The sequence below is a fragment of the Alosa alosa genome, chromosome 1 (genome assembly GCF_017589495.1).
Source record: "Alosa alosa isolate M-15738 ecotype Scorff River chromosome 1, AALO_Geno_1.1, whole genome shotgun sequence".
Taxonomy (NCBI): domain Eukaryota; kingdom Metazoa; phylum Chordata; class Actinopteri; order Clupeiformes; family Clupeidae; genus Alosa; species Alosa alosa.
Window position 1 is genome coordinate 39,511,298 of NC_063189.1, and position 13,944 is coordinate 39,525,241.

The 13,944-nt window shown below is 44.8% G+C and overlaps 2 protein-coding genes across 4 annotated transcripts in view; both read left to right on the forward strand.

Moving 5' to 3' along the window:
• Window positions 1-856: 856 nt before the first annotated feature.
• Window positions 857-11,308, forward strand: LOC125298837 (transmembrane protein 200A-like). Of its 2 annotated transcripts, none has more exons than XM_048249713.1 (2): window positions 857-1,003; window positions 5,322-11,308. In XM_048249713.1, the coding sequence occupies exon 2, from the start codon at window positions 5,361-5,363 to the stop codon at window positions 7,230-7,232; it is 1,872 nt and encodes a 623-aa protein (XP_048105670.1). In that variant the 5' UTR covers window positions 857-1,003; window positions 5,322-5,360; the 3' UTR covers window positions 7,233-11,308. The 2 variants fall into 2 exon arrangements, with proteins under 2 accessions (XP_048105670.1, XP_048105665.1); XM_048249708.1 differs by having other exon boundaries at window positions 857-991.
• Window positions 11,309-13,055: 1,747 nt separating this feature from the next.
• LOC125298757 (band 4.1-like protein 3) overlaps window positions 13,056-13,944 on the forward strand; it is a 51,976-nt gene continuing 51,087 nt past the window's right edge. The window contains exon 1 of one of the 2 annotated variants that reach the window (XM_048249602.1): window positions 13,056-13,254. The gene's annotated coding sequence lies outside the window, so the exon portion shown is untranslated. The remainder of the gene's footprint in view (window positions 13,255-13,944) is intronic. The other variant, XM_048249610.1, reaches the window with a different exon arrangement.

A 13,944-nucleotide genomic window follows, 5' to 3' on the forward strand; every position in this document is an offset into this window, starting at 1 on the left:
GCCCAATCAAACCCAGAATCTGGGGCAGTTCCCATCTCTCTGCCTCTGGACAGTCCACCCAGAGCCCTGTGATGCATAAGTAAACAAATCTTTAGCTTGTGCTATTCATGCATCCATCTCTCCCCTCCTGACACTGGATCAGATCTTATAGGAATTTGGACCGAATGAGACCCAAATCCTCTCCTGAGTCCACCGCTATCTGTTGTGGCCCCTGGGCTGCATGTGTTAACTCAGCTTTAGCTTTAGCGTCATGCCTGTCCTCCTCCCTGTCTCTCTGTTCAGCGTCTGTCAAACGTCCCCTGTGGGAGACTTGCCTGCCCCAGTGGTCAGACACACAGCTGTGGCCTGGACAGCATCATGAAGCACACAAACACATGCAGGCACAAGTCCAGACTTCATGCGTCTCTCTCTCTCTCTTTCTCTCTCTCTCTCTCTCTCTCTCTCACACGCGCGTGCATACACACACACACACAGTCATAAGGATAATAAGGCATAAAAATATGACCAAGAAATAAATAAAGTTTCTGAGGAGGGCCTTAGTTGCAGAGTTCAGGTTAAGTGTTGAAATGGATATGCTATTCATTAAAACTAAAGAAACAAGATGTAAAGTTCTGTTGAAAGCCATAAGAGAATGTATTACCATCACTAACATAACCTATCTTCATATGCTGATGCACAATGTTTATTATCTGACTTGTCATAAATACATTTCGTGAAATGAGATGTGTAACTGCATTAAAAAAAAACAGTCAGACAGTGACATCAAACAAAACACTTCGGCTATGCATCCGTGCAAAACGTCACCCCATAACTCGATCTAACGTAAACGTCTGCGCCCCTCCCTTTCTACAATGCACTGAAGTGGTCCACAACACTTCGCCTCCGTGCCGTGCCAGTCCGCGGCAGAGAGAGCACATCTCCCGGCATCAAGAGCGATGGACGGTTTGGACGTGTGCGCCATGAAATATGGGTGATGGGCAACCGGTTTATGGTAAGTGCAGCGGTAAGGTAATTTCTTTGTCTGCGTGAGCAATTGGGGGGTGGATGATATTGAATTAAATGTGTTCAAGTTAATATTTTCCTACGACGGCAGTCTCTCAAGCAGATTTTTTTTTATTGTGGATCGCATCTCAAAATCATATGAATTCAGTCAGATCAAGCACGTCATGATGTGTGCAACGCTTAAATACGGGAGTATTTAAATCGGTATTTCTTTTTAATACCGATTTCTTTCTCTCCTTGTTTGAGCGTGCCACATGCGCTCCCCTCTCGCTCTGTGCGTCGAGTATAGACCAGGTCAGCTGCCAGTATCTCTACGGGAATAGACGATCATTAATCATCAATAATTAACCTCATTGAAGTCGTCATTGATTACCCATCATGTGTATGCACTTTGCGTGGGAGATGGTCTCTCAAAAATACCCTTTAAATAAATACAAACATATGGACTGATGACTATCCTGCTTCCAATGCCCAATAACGCAAATCAAATTGGCCTAATAGTGAACATTACTTTACTCTAGGCTACCTTGGCAACTAACGACAATACGTTAAAGTAGGCTACGACCTAAGTGTAATTTTCCATATGCCAGGTGATATTTTACCTGCCATGTGCATCCTCAATTGAAAGATGTCAGATGCAATATTAACTGTTTCATGTTCTGTAAGAGAAACGTTGTAACCATGTGGCCTAACCAATATATAGTTAGAGGGTGTGTGTGTGTGTGTGTGTCATGTGTGCGAGCTTCACAACGCATCTCTTTTGATTTCCTTCACACGGTTGTGCAGGACAAATGAAATGTCACATCTGCGCCGCAGGAGTTGCACATGGCTCTGTCACCTCTCGGTCCCCAGCACTCACAAAACTCAGTCATGGCCTGAACAACCTCTTCCGCCAGTCTTGACATGTTTTCCCTCTTCTTCTGAAAGGTTTTTGTTTGTTTTAAACCTTCTCCCATGTGACGCTTGCTCAGCCTGTTTGACAAGAACTGTCTCATTTTTTCCAAGGTCCCCGGCTCCGGTAGATCAAAGGAAAGTGCCGACAAAAACACATGAATGTTTTATGCGGCGCGCCATTAACACCCTTCACAAGCAGCAGATCCGCTCGGGATCAGGAACTGTTCCGGGCTTGACCTGGCGCGGATGGGCCAGATCGGAACCAAGTCTTGTCAGACGATCGTCATCCTGAGACAGTTCAGTTGTCACGAATGAAATTAGAAATGTTCACATTTTACACTATGTTGAGGCGCTCATTTGTTGAAAATATTTTACTTGTCACTAGCCTACATTGCAACACCTGGCCTACATATCACCTGCAGCCTTACTAATTAGTTATTAGGCTCGACTGGAAAAGTCTTAATTTTGGCTAAATCTGAAGAACTGCATTTGACTTCAGAACCACGGACAGCGGTGTTGTGCTTGCTATGGTGAAACCCCAGGTGGGCTCTGTGCTATATTCTGACTAAAACCTGTTCGCCCACTGGTGTCTCGGTCTGGTCCATCCTGGTGGACGCACTTAAGAGGATTCTCTCAGGAGGAGGCGAATGTGATTCACGCGCGCCGCTGTTCTACTTCTATGTCTGCGCATGGCCCAGCGGCGGGAAGCGTACGGAGCGCGTGTGGGCGGGAAAAGGCCATTGTAGCACACCTACGTGCTCCTCTCGCATCTGAGGAGCGCCTCTAAGAAGCTGCACACCCTCAAACCCGCGCTGAAGGAGAAGTGCTCAGCAGCACATGATGCGTATCTGCCTGCTACTAAATAGAGCATACATGCTATCTGATATCATGGTGTAAGGTTAAAAGAGAAAGAAACAAGGAACTAGGAACATATAAGCTTATTTAGTCCTTTTATTCGAAAGAGCCACAGCAGTTTGGTCTAACCGTGCGTCAGATCCTCAATTCCACTCGGTTTCTGTGCGTAGGTTTAAGTATTTATCAATGAGTCGATACGCACTTTAAAGTGTATTTACCTTACATTTGAGACCAGGATTATGCTTCAACACAAAGGGGTTGATGTGCAGTAAGCATTTGATTGTCAGTATGCATTTTGGATAACAAAAAGTCCTATGGGGAAGTTCCATAGGTATTTTACAAAACACATGAGCATACCTTGGCAAATACTGGTCTAAAGCACTCATATTTTCATTCTATATTGATCTACTTTTGCACACAGCTTCACAAGACCTGGTGCTAGGGCTCAGTTGTGTTTCTAAGTGATATCAAGTGACTTAGAGGGCTGAAATGTGGTCAGTTCAGAGATGCTTGTAATCTGGCAGAAAGAAAAAACTATATTCTAGCCTCTGTAACTCTTTTTCAGTACATCACACAGTTATTTTGACTGTTTCCTACGGAAACTACAGGTTCTCAGCTTTCTAGAGTCCAGCATTTGATGGTTGGCCCCAAAAGATGTGCAACAATGCCCTTGTAAATAGGCACAGTGCAATTTCAGGCAAAAACTTGAAATTTGTATCAGCGACAGAGTCTTGTCCATGTTTGATAAAATCAATGTCTGTTGCAAATTATTTATCGGGAACTAGCCGTAACCCAGGTGCTGTCACAAGTGATTTGACACACCCCACATGGGCAGATGTGACTTACTGAAATAAATCTGATTAAGACCGTAATCTTGTTCCTTAATTTTACTGAATATGTGGTGGAAAATACCATATTTTACCCCATGTACACCCTCAAGGTGTATAGCTGCCAATGTATGCCATGATGAATGTATGCCAGCTTTATTGGCCAATGGCCAGGTTTGCGTAAACAAACAAGGAATTTGACTCTGGTTAATCTTTCTGACTACACCACTGGACCAACTGTTCCACCTCTTGCCTGTAAGCAGACTCATCACCATCCTGGATCAAACCAATGACGGTGGTGTCATCTGCAAACTTCAGGAGTTTTACAGATGGGCTCTTTGAGGTGCAGTCATTAGTGTAGAGGGAGAAGAGCAGTGGGGAAAGGACACACCCCTGTGGGGCGCTAGTACAGATGGACCGGGTTTTGGATGAGATGCTCCCCAGTCTGACATGCTGCTGCCTGTCAGTCAGAAAGCTGATGATCCACTGACAGGTAGAGGCAGGCATTGAAAACTGGGTGAGCTTCTGATGTAGAAGTTCAGGCATGATGGTGTTGAACGCCGAGCTAAAGTCCACAAACAGGATCCTGGCATACGTCCCTGGGGTGTATTGTATTTGATACAGTATAATGCATGTGTGTGTTTAATATTGAAGTTACTAGCAATGAAGATGTTAAAGATCATTTTTGCCCTATCTCCCTGAATTTTCAATTTCTACCATGCTATCTTTGTCCACCGATGGTTTTCTGGACTTTAATAATAAAAAAATATCTGCACAGGGCCCAGATTCTTGCTTGTCACAACATTGTTGTCCAGTGGTTTCCAAATAACAAACATCTAGAGCAACAGAGGGAGAAGAGAACAGAAAACAAAGAGGGGATGAGGAACAGAGGGATAAAAAAGAAAGAAAGAAAGAGACAAGAGTGTGAGGGACATGTTTGAAAACCTCTGTTGCTTGTGGGTGACTACTGTCAAGGCTCATTTATCTAACCCAGATAAAGATAACTGTTTCTAAGAGCACTGATCCAGGCCACTGCATTTTTTAATGGGAAGACCAGAGGTGTGTTTCTTTGGGTTGTCAGGTGATAACATGTAACATTACTCAGGTGAAACATGACCTTACCACATAGCATCATACCACTGTGGATTCTTCCCCAGCATTTCAGGGCTCAGTTCATAGAAATTAGAGTATAGTATTTTAGCAAATAAATCTATTCTGTAATGTGAACATTTAATAGGCTAGATAAGCCCAGACGAATCTGTGAGCACATTTGAATTTGCTCTGCAGTCTATTTCCGAATCGCTAAAAAAAAATAGTTAGTTAGCACTGCTAATGGCTGCGCTGATGACACGGACGTGTATTCATACAGTCTAGCATTTTCTTTGGAAAAGGTTAACAACTGTATATTAAACCTTCCTTTACAAGAAATATGTGTTTGCTATACTGCATGAAACAGATTTGATAAGATTGTAAAATACCAATTAACATTTAATTTAATCGCTGGTCACACCTCTTGGAAATTGGGGATGAGCCAAGATGTTCAGACCAATTGAAAATAGGTCTGGTATTAGCCAGACTACACATTTTAACTTTGTTTCTTGTGTGTGTCACAGCCTGATAAGATTATTTGTTTGCGATTACGTAATCCAATATTAACATTATCTCTAACTCTTGTTCCCTCTCTCATCCTACCTCTTTTCTCATTTACCCTCCCACCCACTCTCTCTCTCTCTCTGTGCTCAGAATGACTGACGGCTCCATTGCCCAACAGCATCGGCCGACATGATCGCAACGGGCGGGCTTCTGCGTATCTCCAGGCGCCAGGACTCAGTGCGCTCCAAGACACGGGCGGAGAGCAAGCGGCTGCGGCGGGCGAGGAAGAGGAAGAGGAAGAATGACGTGGTGGTGGTGAAGGGCAAGCTGCAGGTGTGCTCGGCCTCGGGCCTAGTGGCCGCCGTGGGCGTCCTAGTGCTTATGGTGGGCATCGCCATGGCCGTGCTGGGTTACTGGCCAAAGCACAAGCTTGAGTACTCAGCGACGTGGGCCGCAAACAACCTCCAGGCCACTAGGGTTAGCGCGCCGAGGGGAAGCGCTCTCCAGATGGCTTGGAACCACACGGGTAGTGCTAAGCTTAGCCAGCAGAGGGAGCTGAACGTGACTCGAGGGAACATAAGCACCCTGGAGCTGTCGCCGTCGCCGGTCACGCCGGTCACGCCGGTCACACCTGAGCCACTGGGGCTTGTGGGAGCGCTGCTGGCCGGCTGGCTGCACTCGGACCAGCTGAAAATGTTCGGGCCGCTGGTGATGGGCATGGGCATCTTCCTGTTCATCTGTGCCAACGCCGTGCTGCACGAGGAGCGTGACCGCCAGACCAAGGTCATCGACCTGCGCGACATCTACTCCACTGTCATTGATGCGCACGGTCTGCGCGCCAAAGACCATTCGCCACCACCGCTCAACGGCCTCGTCAACTACGCCCAGGCGTGTAGTGGTGGCGTGGAGACGAACGCGGAGCACAGGGCAGGACGTTCACACGGCTCCTGGCCATCGACGCTCTGGGGGTTCGGCTCCGGAGGAGGGGGGTCTCGAAGGCCCTCGTGTGCACGGAGGTGCAGCTGGTGGCGGGACGGGGGCGACGGCGTGTACAGTGTGTACCGGGAGCAGGAGAGAGGGCCAGTGGCGGCGGTGATGGCAGCGCGGGGGCCGTGGGAGACGGGCTCCATCGTCACGTCCTCCCTGAACGCCTTCACGCTGCCTGTCATCAAACTCAACAACCGCGAGATGGCGGAGGGGGTGCAGGACACTGAGGAGCAGCAGGTGGAGCAACAGGAGGAAGAAGAGGAGGAGGAGTATGTAAGGAGGGAGATGCGGGGGAGGAGAAAGGAGGTGGAGGAGGAGAGGAGCACGGAGAGCAAGGATGGAAGCTCTTTCCCTGTCGCCATAGAAACCAAAGCCGAGATCTCCCGGGCAAACGTGTCCGACTCCCAGAGTTCCCTGGGCACCACAAAAAGGTGGGGGGGTTCGAGGTCATTGTCGCCGCGGTGGTCGCTCTCGGAGGGCGGCGTAGCTCCTCCGGTGGCGGTGGCAGCATCGGGGCGAAAGGTCGCGGGGTCGCACCTGTCCCTCACTTCCCTCTCTGATGCAGCGAGCATCCGCTGGCCGTTGGGCGGCGGCGGTCGCCATGAAGACCGCTCCCGCCGATTCAGCTGCCCCAGGCTGGAACGCTCGGGCAGCAAGGGCTACATCAAGCTGGCTGACCTGGGGGGCGAGTCGTTTGAGGCGCCAGATGGTGGGGCACTAACCCCTGGAACAGAACAAGCTGGAGGATCGGCGACAGGGTCAGCAGTGTCCGAGGTGGAGGCGTCATCAGCGTCGTCATCGGTGGTGGTTCTGGTGGAGACAGAGGAGCTCTCTCACGGGCAGAGACGAGCGGCAGGAACTCTCTTAGAACACACACTCGTAGAACACACTACAGTTCACACACCACAGCAGCCGGTCGCTCACCCACATGCGGTCGTTGGTTGCTCCCCTAGCAGGTTTAGCAGTACAGGGGGGGATCACCACACACACACACACACACACACACACACACACACACACACACACACACACACACAGTCACTACAGGAACTACCTGGCCACACAGAGGAATAGACTCACTACAGCTGTCAAGCTGAACCACATCCACTGCACACTTGCCCGTTTGATATGTATGAAAGTTAGCTCATCATACCTGCAGTAAATGCCAAACTGCACCCAGAACTTTTAGACATTTGGTAGCATGTTCATCCTTTTCACCAATTAGTGATCATTAAAAGACACCTTGTTTTTATATAGTTACAAAAATAGTGAGCTGCACTTTAGTCTTATATTCAAAGGCACACCACAGGGAATACAGACACACATGCACACACACACACACACACACACACACACACACACACACACACACACACACACACACACACAGTGTTTGCAGTAGCTTTATATGAGCATATAACGTTCAAATTTGTTCTACACCAGTGCACACACATTCAAGTAAGTCTGACATTTTAAATGAATTGAAATAGTATTGTGTACTTATATAGAGATATCAGTCTACACCTAATTAGTAACAATGGGACATATGGGAGAGTATCATTCCAACTCACAAGCCATTCATTAATTTATACCTATAAAGCTGCAGTATGTAATTATGTTTGTTTGTTTGTTTGAAGTTGTATGAAGTTAAAGTTACAGTGTGTGATTCTAATTCAAAACACTTTTTAAATCAAGTTCAGCAAATCCCTCTTCCCAATCCTCTAGTTGTCCATTCAGTGTGTATGTGCTTAGTGTTCATAGAGTCTGTAAGTCAAGCTCTTTAAGCCGTTTGGGAGCATTGTAGATAAAAGCACCTTTTGAAGTTTTGTTTTTTAAACTGCTCAAATAAACTCTAAAGTCAGGGATTGGTCCTCAAGGATGTCAGTCAAGTCCATAAATCCAGGTGATTGTCTGGTGGTAGTGGGATCAGGGAGTGGAGAACTATGTTTTCTGATGTGTGTGTAGAGGGAAGACTGTGCCCTATATTGAACTAATATCAGGTTTTTTGGATGATTGTGAGCTTTTCTTATTTCATCTGCTATGTTTGTTTGTATGTGTGTTTGTAAGTAGAGCGTTCAGATTCACTGCTGATGCCAGACTGTGAGTAGAGAGTTCAGATTAACTGCTATCCCTATCTGGACCAGACCTGGGGGGAAATCAAAGAATGTGATTAGTAACAAGCCTGACTATGTTAAGTCTGAGTAAGTGTAATAGCTCCTAATAGTTGAGTCCTATGACTTTGTTTTGGAGTGAGAACGAATTAGGGGTCTCACTATTAGGAGCTTTACTGCTTGGTGTTAACTTCATTTAACCAGGATAGATTACTAATCTACACTCTTTGAATATCCTCTTGGTGATAATCCAGACCCGAACCTTCTATCCAAACTAGATCTATTCTAGAGTCATTTGCTCTTGAATTCATTCCATTTATGTTGTTTCCTTTCCCTTCTTTACCAGAACACTAATGACCTGCAGCCACTTCCCTTTTCTAACAAGCCTTTAGCAGCTTTTAGAAGGCATCATCAAATCAAATTATATCATAAGCCATTTGGCCATAAGGCTTTCTTTACAGTCTACCTTCATTTTACTTCAGGGTAATGTTCACTCTTCACAAGCTATAAAGGTTTACATTTAGGTTTATGCTTACACTAAGTGACACAGAGTGAACCTGTTGAATTGACCTTTAAGGCCCAACAGATACGAGTAGAATTTCATTCACAACCTTTACACGTCTGCTAAGACCTAAGTCTCAACATCACTCTATGAAATAATTCACGGTAGAACAGTGTTGTAAAAGAAATACGTCAAACACAGAGACCAGTTACAAAAGAGCTTGGCATATTTTCCACAGGAAACCTCCCACACACTATACAAAGTTGACGTCTGCTTTATTGTGTAGTTTTATTTTAGCTCGGCTATTTCGGTTCACAATGCAAATGTACATTGTGTGCTTGGAACGAAATCCTGGAAATCTCGCATGAAAAAAACAAACATATTTCACATAACAGCACTAATAACAATCCTTATGTCAGGTCTAAGTTCATTTTCACTTTTTTTATGTTGTTCACCTATGAAGGTTGTGCCTTTAGAGAAGGATACAGGATTTTTGTTCTCATGCGACATGCTTTGTATTCAGCTGTGGTATCAGACTGACATTTCAATCAGATCAAATACAGAAGTCTGCATTTTTGAAAGTCTGTCTTGAGTCTGAAATGTCAGAGTGACAAGACCTACCCATACACAGTGGGTTAAATATCACCCATTGAAAAGAGACAAATTTGTTTTTATGGATTTCTTTTGTCTGTGTTCTAGTGCAGCACAGGGTTTATGTATACTGAAGAATGAGTTGGACCCCTCAAAAACAACAAAGCAATAGACAAGCAATCTGACTGCAGATTTTATGTGTAATCGATTGGAGACAAAACTAGGCAAAAGAAGTCTTCGCTGGAGATTAGAATGGATGTATGGTTTTTTTTTTTAAGGCACAGTCAAAAGGGGTGCAGAAAGGCGGTACCAGCACTGTTATATGGATCAGCTTGAAACACACTTAATCCATCGCATACAAACATAGAGAAGGGGGAATCTGAGATGTCTATTTTGTGTGATGTCTGCTGGCTGCCTACATTACAAAACCACCGATTTACATGCCAGAAAATTGTCCAGGAGATGAGTCAGTCAGTAGGATTAGAGTTTCCTGGCCGAGTGAGCGAGTCGTACTGTCCCTGAGCATTGGACCTGGACCTGAGCCGCCTCTCAAACAGCAATGGGACTGAACTGGGCCTGAACAGGGGCGCCACTTCAGCCAGATTTCTTCCTGCCTTGCCCTCTATCTGGGGCTGATTATACAACCATGTGTTTAAAGCAGCAGTATGCTACAGCTCAACATGGATTAAGCTGGCTAATGTGGTAAAGGATGTCTTTTGGAGGCAATGTTAGGCGATTTTGTGACATGCATGTCCATACTAGACCATAGTGCCTGAATGGACATTGGTTTCTCAGTCCTTCACATGACCATATACTATCAAACCGATTGCACCAAAAGAACTTGCCAATAAAAACATACCTTCAAAAATGGAAAACCTAGTGCTGCTTTAAAGCAATATAATGTGAATTGTTTTTTATACCCTTCATCATCAATTTTCAATGCACTGGGCATCCATTTGGCACTAGCATTCTGGGCATGGATTGGCATTGTCAGAGATACCTTTCTCCGTATTATCAGTCAGACTGAGTTTGAACCTGTTGTTTTTAGTTAAAATAACTACATAGTGCAGGGGACTCCAGCCATCTCAGATCAGGCATGAGCAACACCTTGCTAGGCCAAAACATCCCAAATACCAATGCCAATGGCAATACATCCCAAATACACACCTCATAGGTTTTATTTCCAGCTCAGACTCCCTTTGAATGATACCCACCCCCATGCTATGTCCTGGCCTTGATGTGGGATCAGCTCATGTCATAACAGGAGGTTTCATCAGATTAAAAGGATTCTTCACCCCCACTCCTCCTATGCTATCTTCACACACACACACACACACACACACACACACACACACACACACACACACACACACACACACACACACACACACACACACATTTAGGCACAGACACACATATATACATATCTTTTGTTTACACACACAGGCAGCTCTCCCAATCCACATCCATGGATGAGGTGCTCTTGAGCAAGGCACCTAACCCCCAACTGATCCCCGGGCGCCGGATTAAGGGCTGCCTCTGCTCCGGATGTGCAGGTGTACTCCTGGTGTGTGTGGGCTCCCAGCTCACTGCTCCAAGTGTGTGTGCGTGCGTATGAATGTGTGCACACGACACTACACCCGGATGGTTAAATGCAGACAACAAATTTCCTCACAGGACAAACCCCTTTCCCTTTACACACACTCACACACACAAAGTATATGTACACAGACACACACACACACACACATACACATACACACACACACGCATACCATGACTGACTACTATGTGACAGTGACGTTAATCTCAGGAGCCACCCCATTGTGAGAAAACAGATATTTTTCATTGTTTTAAAGTGTGTGTTTAAAAAAGTATACAAATTTCCAGCTGAGTGTACCGTGTGTTTATTTGCATTTGACCTATACTAAATCTAATTCCTTTAAGTGGCCGTTTGTGTGTGTGTGTGTAATTCCATTTTAAATCATGACTAATCACAAAAACTGAAGATGGTCTGCTTTGTAAAAAGGTGTGTGGTTCCACCTAGTGGTCATTCGTCTTCCAGAGTTAATGTGCATACAGTATTCACAGTGCTTCACTTTTCCCACATTTCATTTTCCCCAAACCCCTACACACAATACCCCATTAATGTTTGCAAATGTATTAGAAATAAAGAACATCAATATTATATAAGTACTCACAGCTTTGCTGTGGCACCTTTGGCAGCAATTACAGCCTTAACTCTTTTGGAATATGAAGCCACAAGCTTGGCACATCTATCTCTGGCCAGTTTCGCCCATTCCTTGGGGGATATCTTGGCTGTGTGCTTAGGGTTGTTAGGGTCATGACTCCTGTTGAAAGATGAACCGTTGCCCTAGTCTGAGGTCAAGAGCGTTCTGGAGCAGGTTTTCTCCCAGGACGTCTCTGTACATTGCTGCATTCATCTTTCCCTCAATCTTGAACATCACCACAGGTGCTATGAATGTCTATATAACATTTAGATTTAGATATAACATTTATATATAATATTTAACATATGTTTTTACATTTGAACATAGTATTGACAATTACATATAATGTGTTACACTAATTTTTTATACATTTTTATACATAATACATACATTTTTATACATAATACATTTGAACATAGTATTGACAATTACATATAATGTGTTACACTAATTTTTACATTAATTTCTGTCTCAAGTGAGGAAAATGCGCTAAATGTGAGGAAAGTGACCTACATTTTGAAGAAATAAAAGAACACATTTGCACGAGATGCACATTTTATTATTAGTGTAAAAAACATGTCCAGGAACTATTTTCTTAATTAGCCTAGGCCTACTTACAAAAAATCATTGGTGAACCAAAACAGTGATATTGTACCATATGAGAGAATATGATATATTGTACCAACAGAGATTTTAAAAAATTGCTGTAGGCTACAGTGGCGGCGACTAGCGTCGAGAGCCGAAACATTGCTAAGGTGCAGCTAAGAGAGTTCCAGAGCCAGACCACTCTTACCAACGAACGACCTTTCGGGAAATGCGTGAAAATGTTAAGATAGAGATTAGGTATTCGGTAACGGGTATACACCCATTAAATATTCTCGAAGTTGGAAGCATGGGTTCCCTCCTATTCGAGGGAATATCCTCAGTCCTCTCATGTTGAGGGCCAAACAACAAAAGGCTAGAATGTAAATCAAGTTTAACCACCAGGTGGCAGGCGCTGATAATGTGAATAATCATGGAGCGCGCTATTTGACTGTTAACACACACGGGTCCCACAAATACAGATTGTCCAACACATGGGTCCCACAAATACATCTATCAGGTGATTAATTGTGTTCATCAACACATCTCGTAAAGTTGTGGATGCTATGATTAGACTAACTTTATAAAGGCTCGTTTACTAGCCTAAAGGTTGTCATGGGCGGACATTATAGGCCTACTATTTCCACATGAACATGTGAAAAAATAGAAGTGGATTATTTGCATAGGTCTATGGCTGGGCCTGGCTCAAATCTCTAAACTTTAAGTGTTTTTCGCGACCACACACCTTTACAGGTGACCAATGACATTCTTCAGACAGGCAGGTGTGAACGCTCGTGGGTGGTGCCGTCTACGCTGCTATGGAAGTATGGAATGCAAAGTAGCCAATTGGGATGAGGAGGCGGAACCTTGGCGCGCAGGTCCGACAGTTGTGGCTGTGATGGCTCGATGAAAGTGGAAGCGCCGCGGAGGGGAATTCTTTTTGTAAGGAGAACTGCTTTGCGTCAGTGGCTGTCACGGAGCAGGCGGACGGGGTCCGAGTGAAATGCCGGTTTATCAACACTGATAGCCTGCTGTGAAAATATCGTCCAAAGGCTTTTCTTAGGACAAACTTCGATCAGGTGAAGTATAGTTAATCTTCTGTAAGGCTACCGCTGAACGTCACTGGTCTTGTTAAAGGTCTTTTTGACTAGCGAATGAGGTATTTTAAGTTGTTCACCTCCCTGACATACAAGATAGGCCTACTTCTGAATTAAATCGCATTGGTGCTATCACAACCATGTATTATAGTCGAACTGGTGCTCTGTCAAACATCACACACAACTGAGTGTCGCTCAGCTTTCCAGGTGAGAATCACGGATAACCTACAATGTGTCCACTGAGAAACACGCTGGATTTCATTCTTACATTTTGGTCCAATCTTTTTGAAACCAACAAACTAAACTTGGGCTCTGTTATCTTTCTCCCTTTCTGTCATCATGGAAAACCGCGGTACATCCTTCAACTCAACTCAACTCCACATGCTGGATCCAATGGTCACTTGAACTGGGGCTTCCTGTGCACGGTAAGTACTTTCCGTCAAATTTTGCCATATGCTATTATGTGGTCTATGGATATCTGTAGCACATTGTAGAGGAACACTCCCACTGCTAAATTTGCTGCTCCGGGAAAAAAAAACTTCGAATGTGGTTAAACCAAACCACGGTACAGGCTGCCCCTTAAGTTGAATCACCTCTGACTTCAGTGGGTAGCCTACATGTTGGCATGGACTGGGTTACTGCTGACCGAGGTAGTGCTTTCTTGTATATATA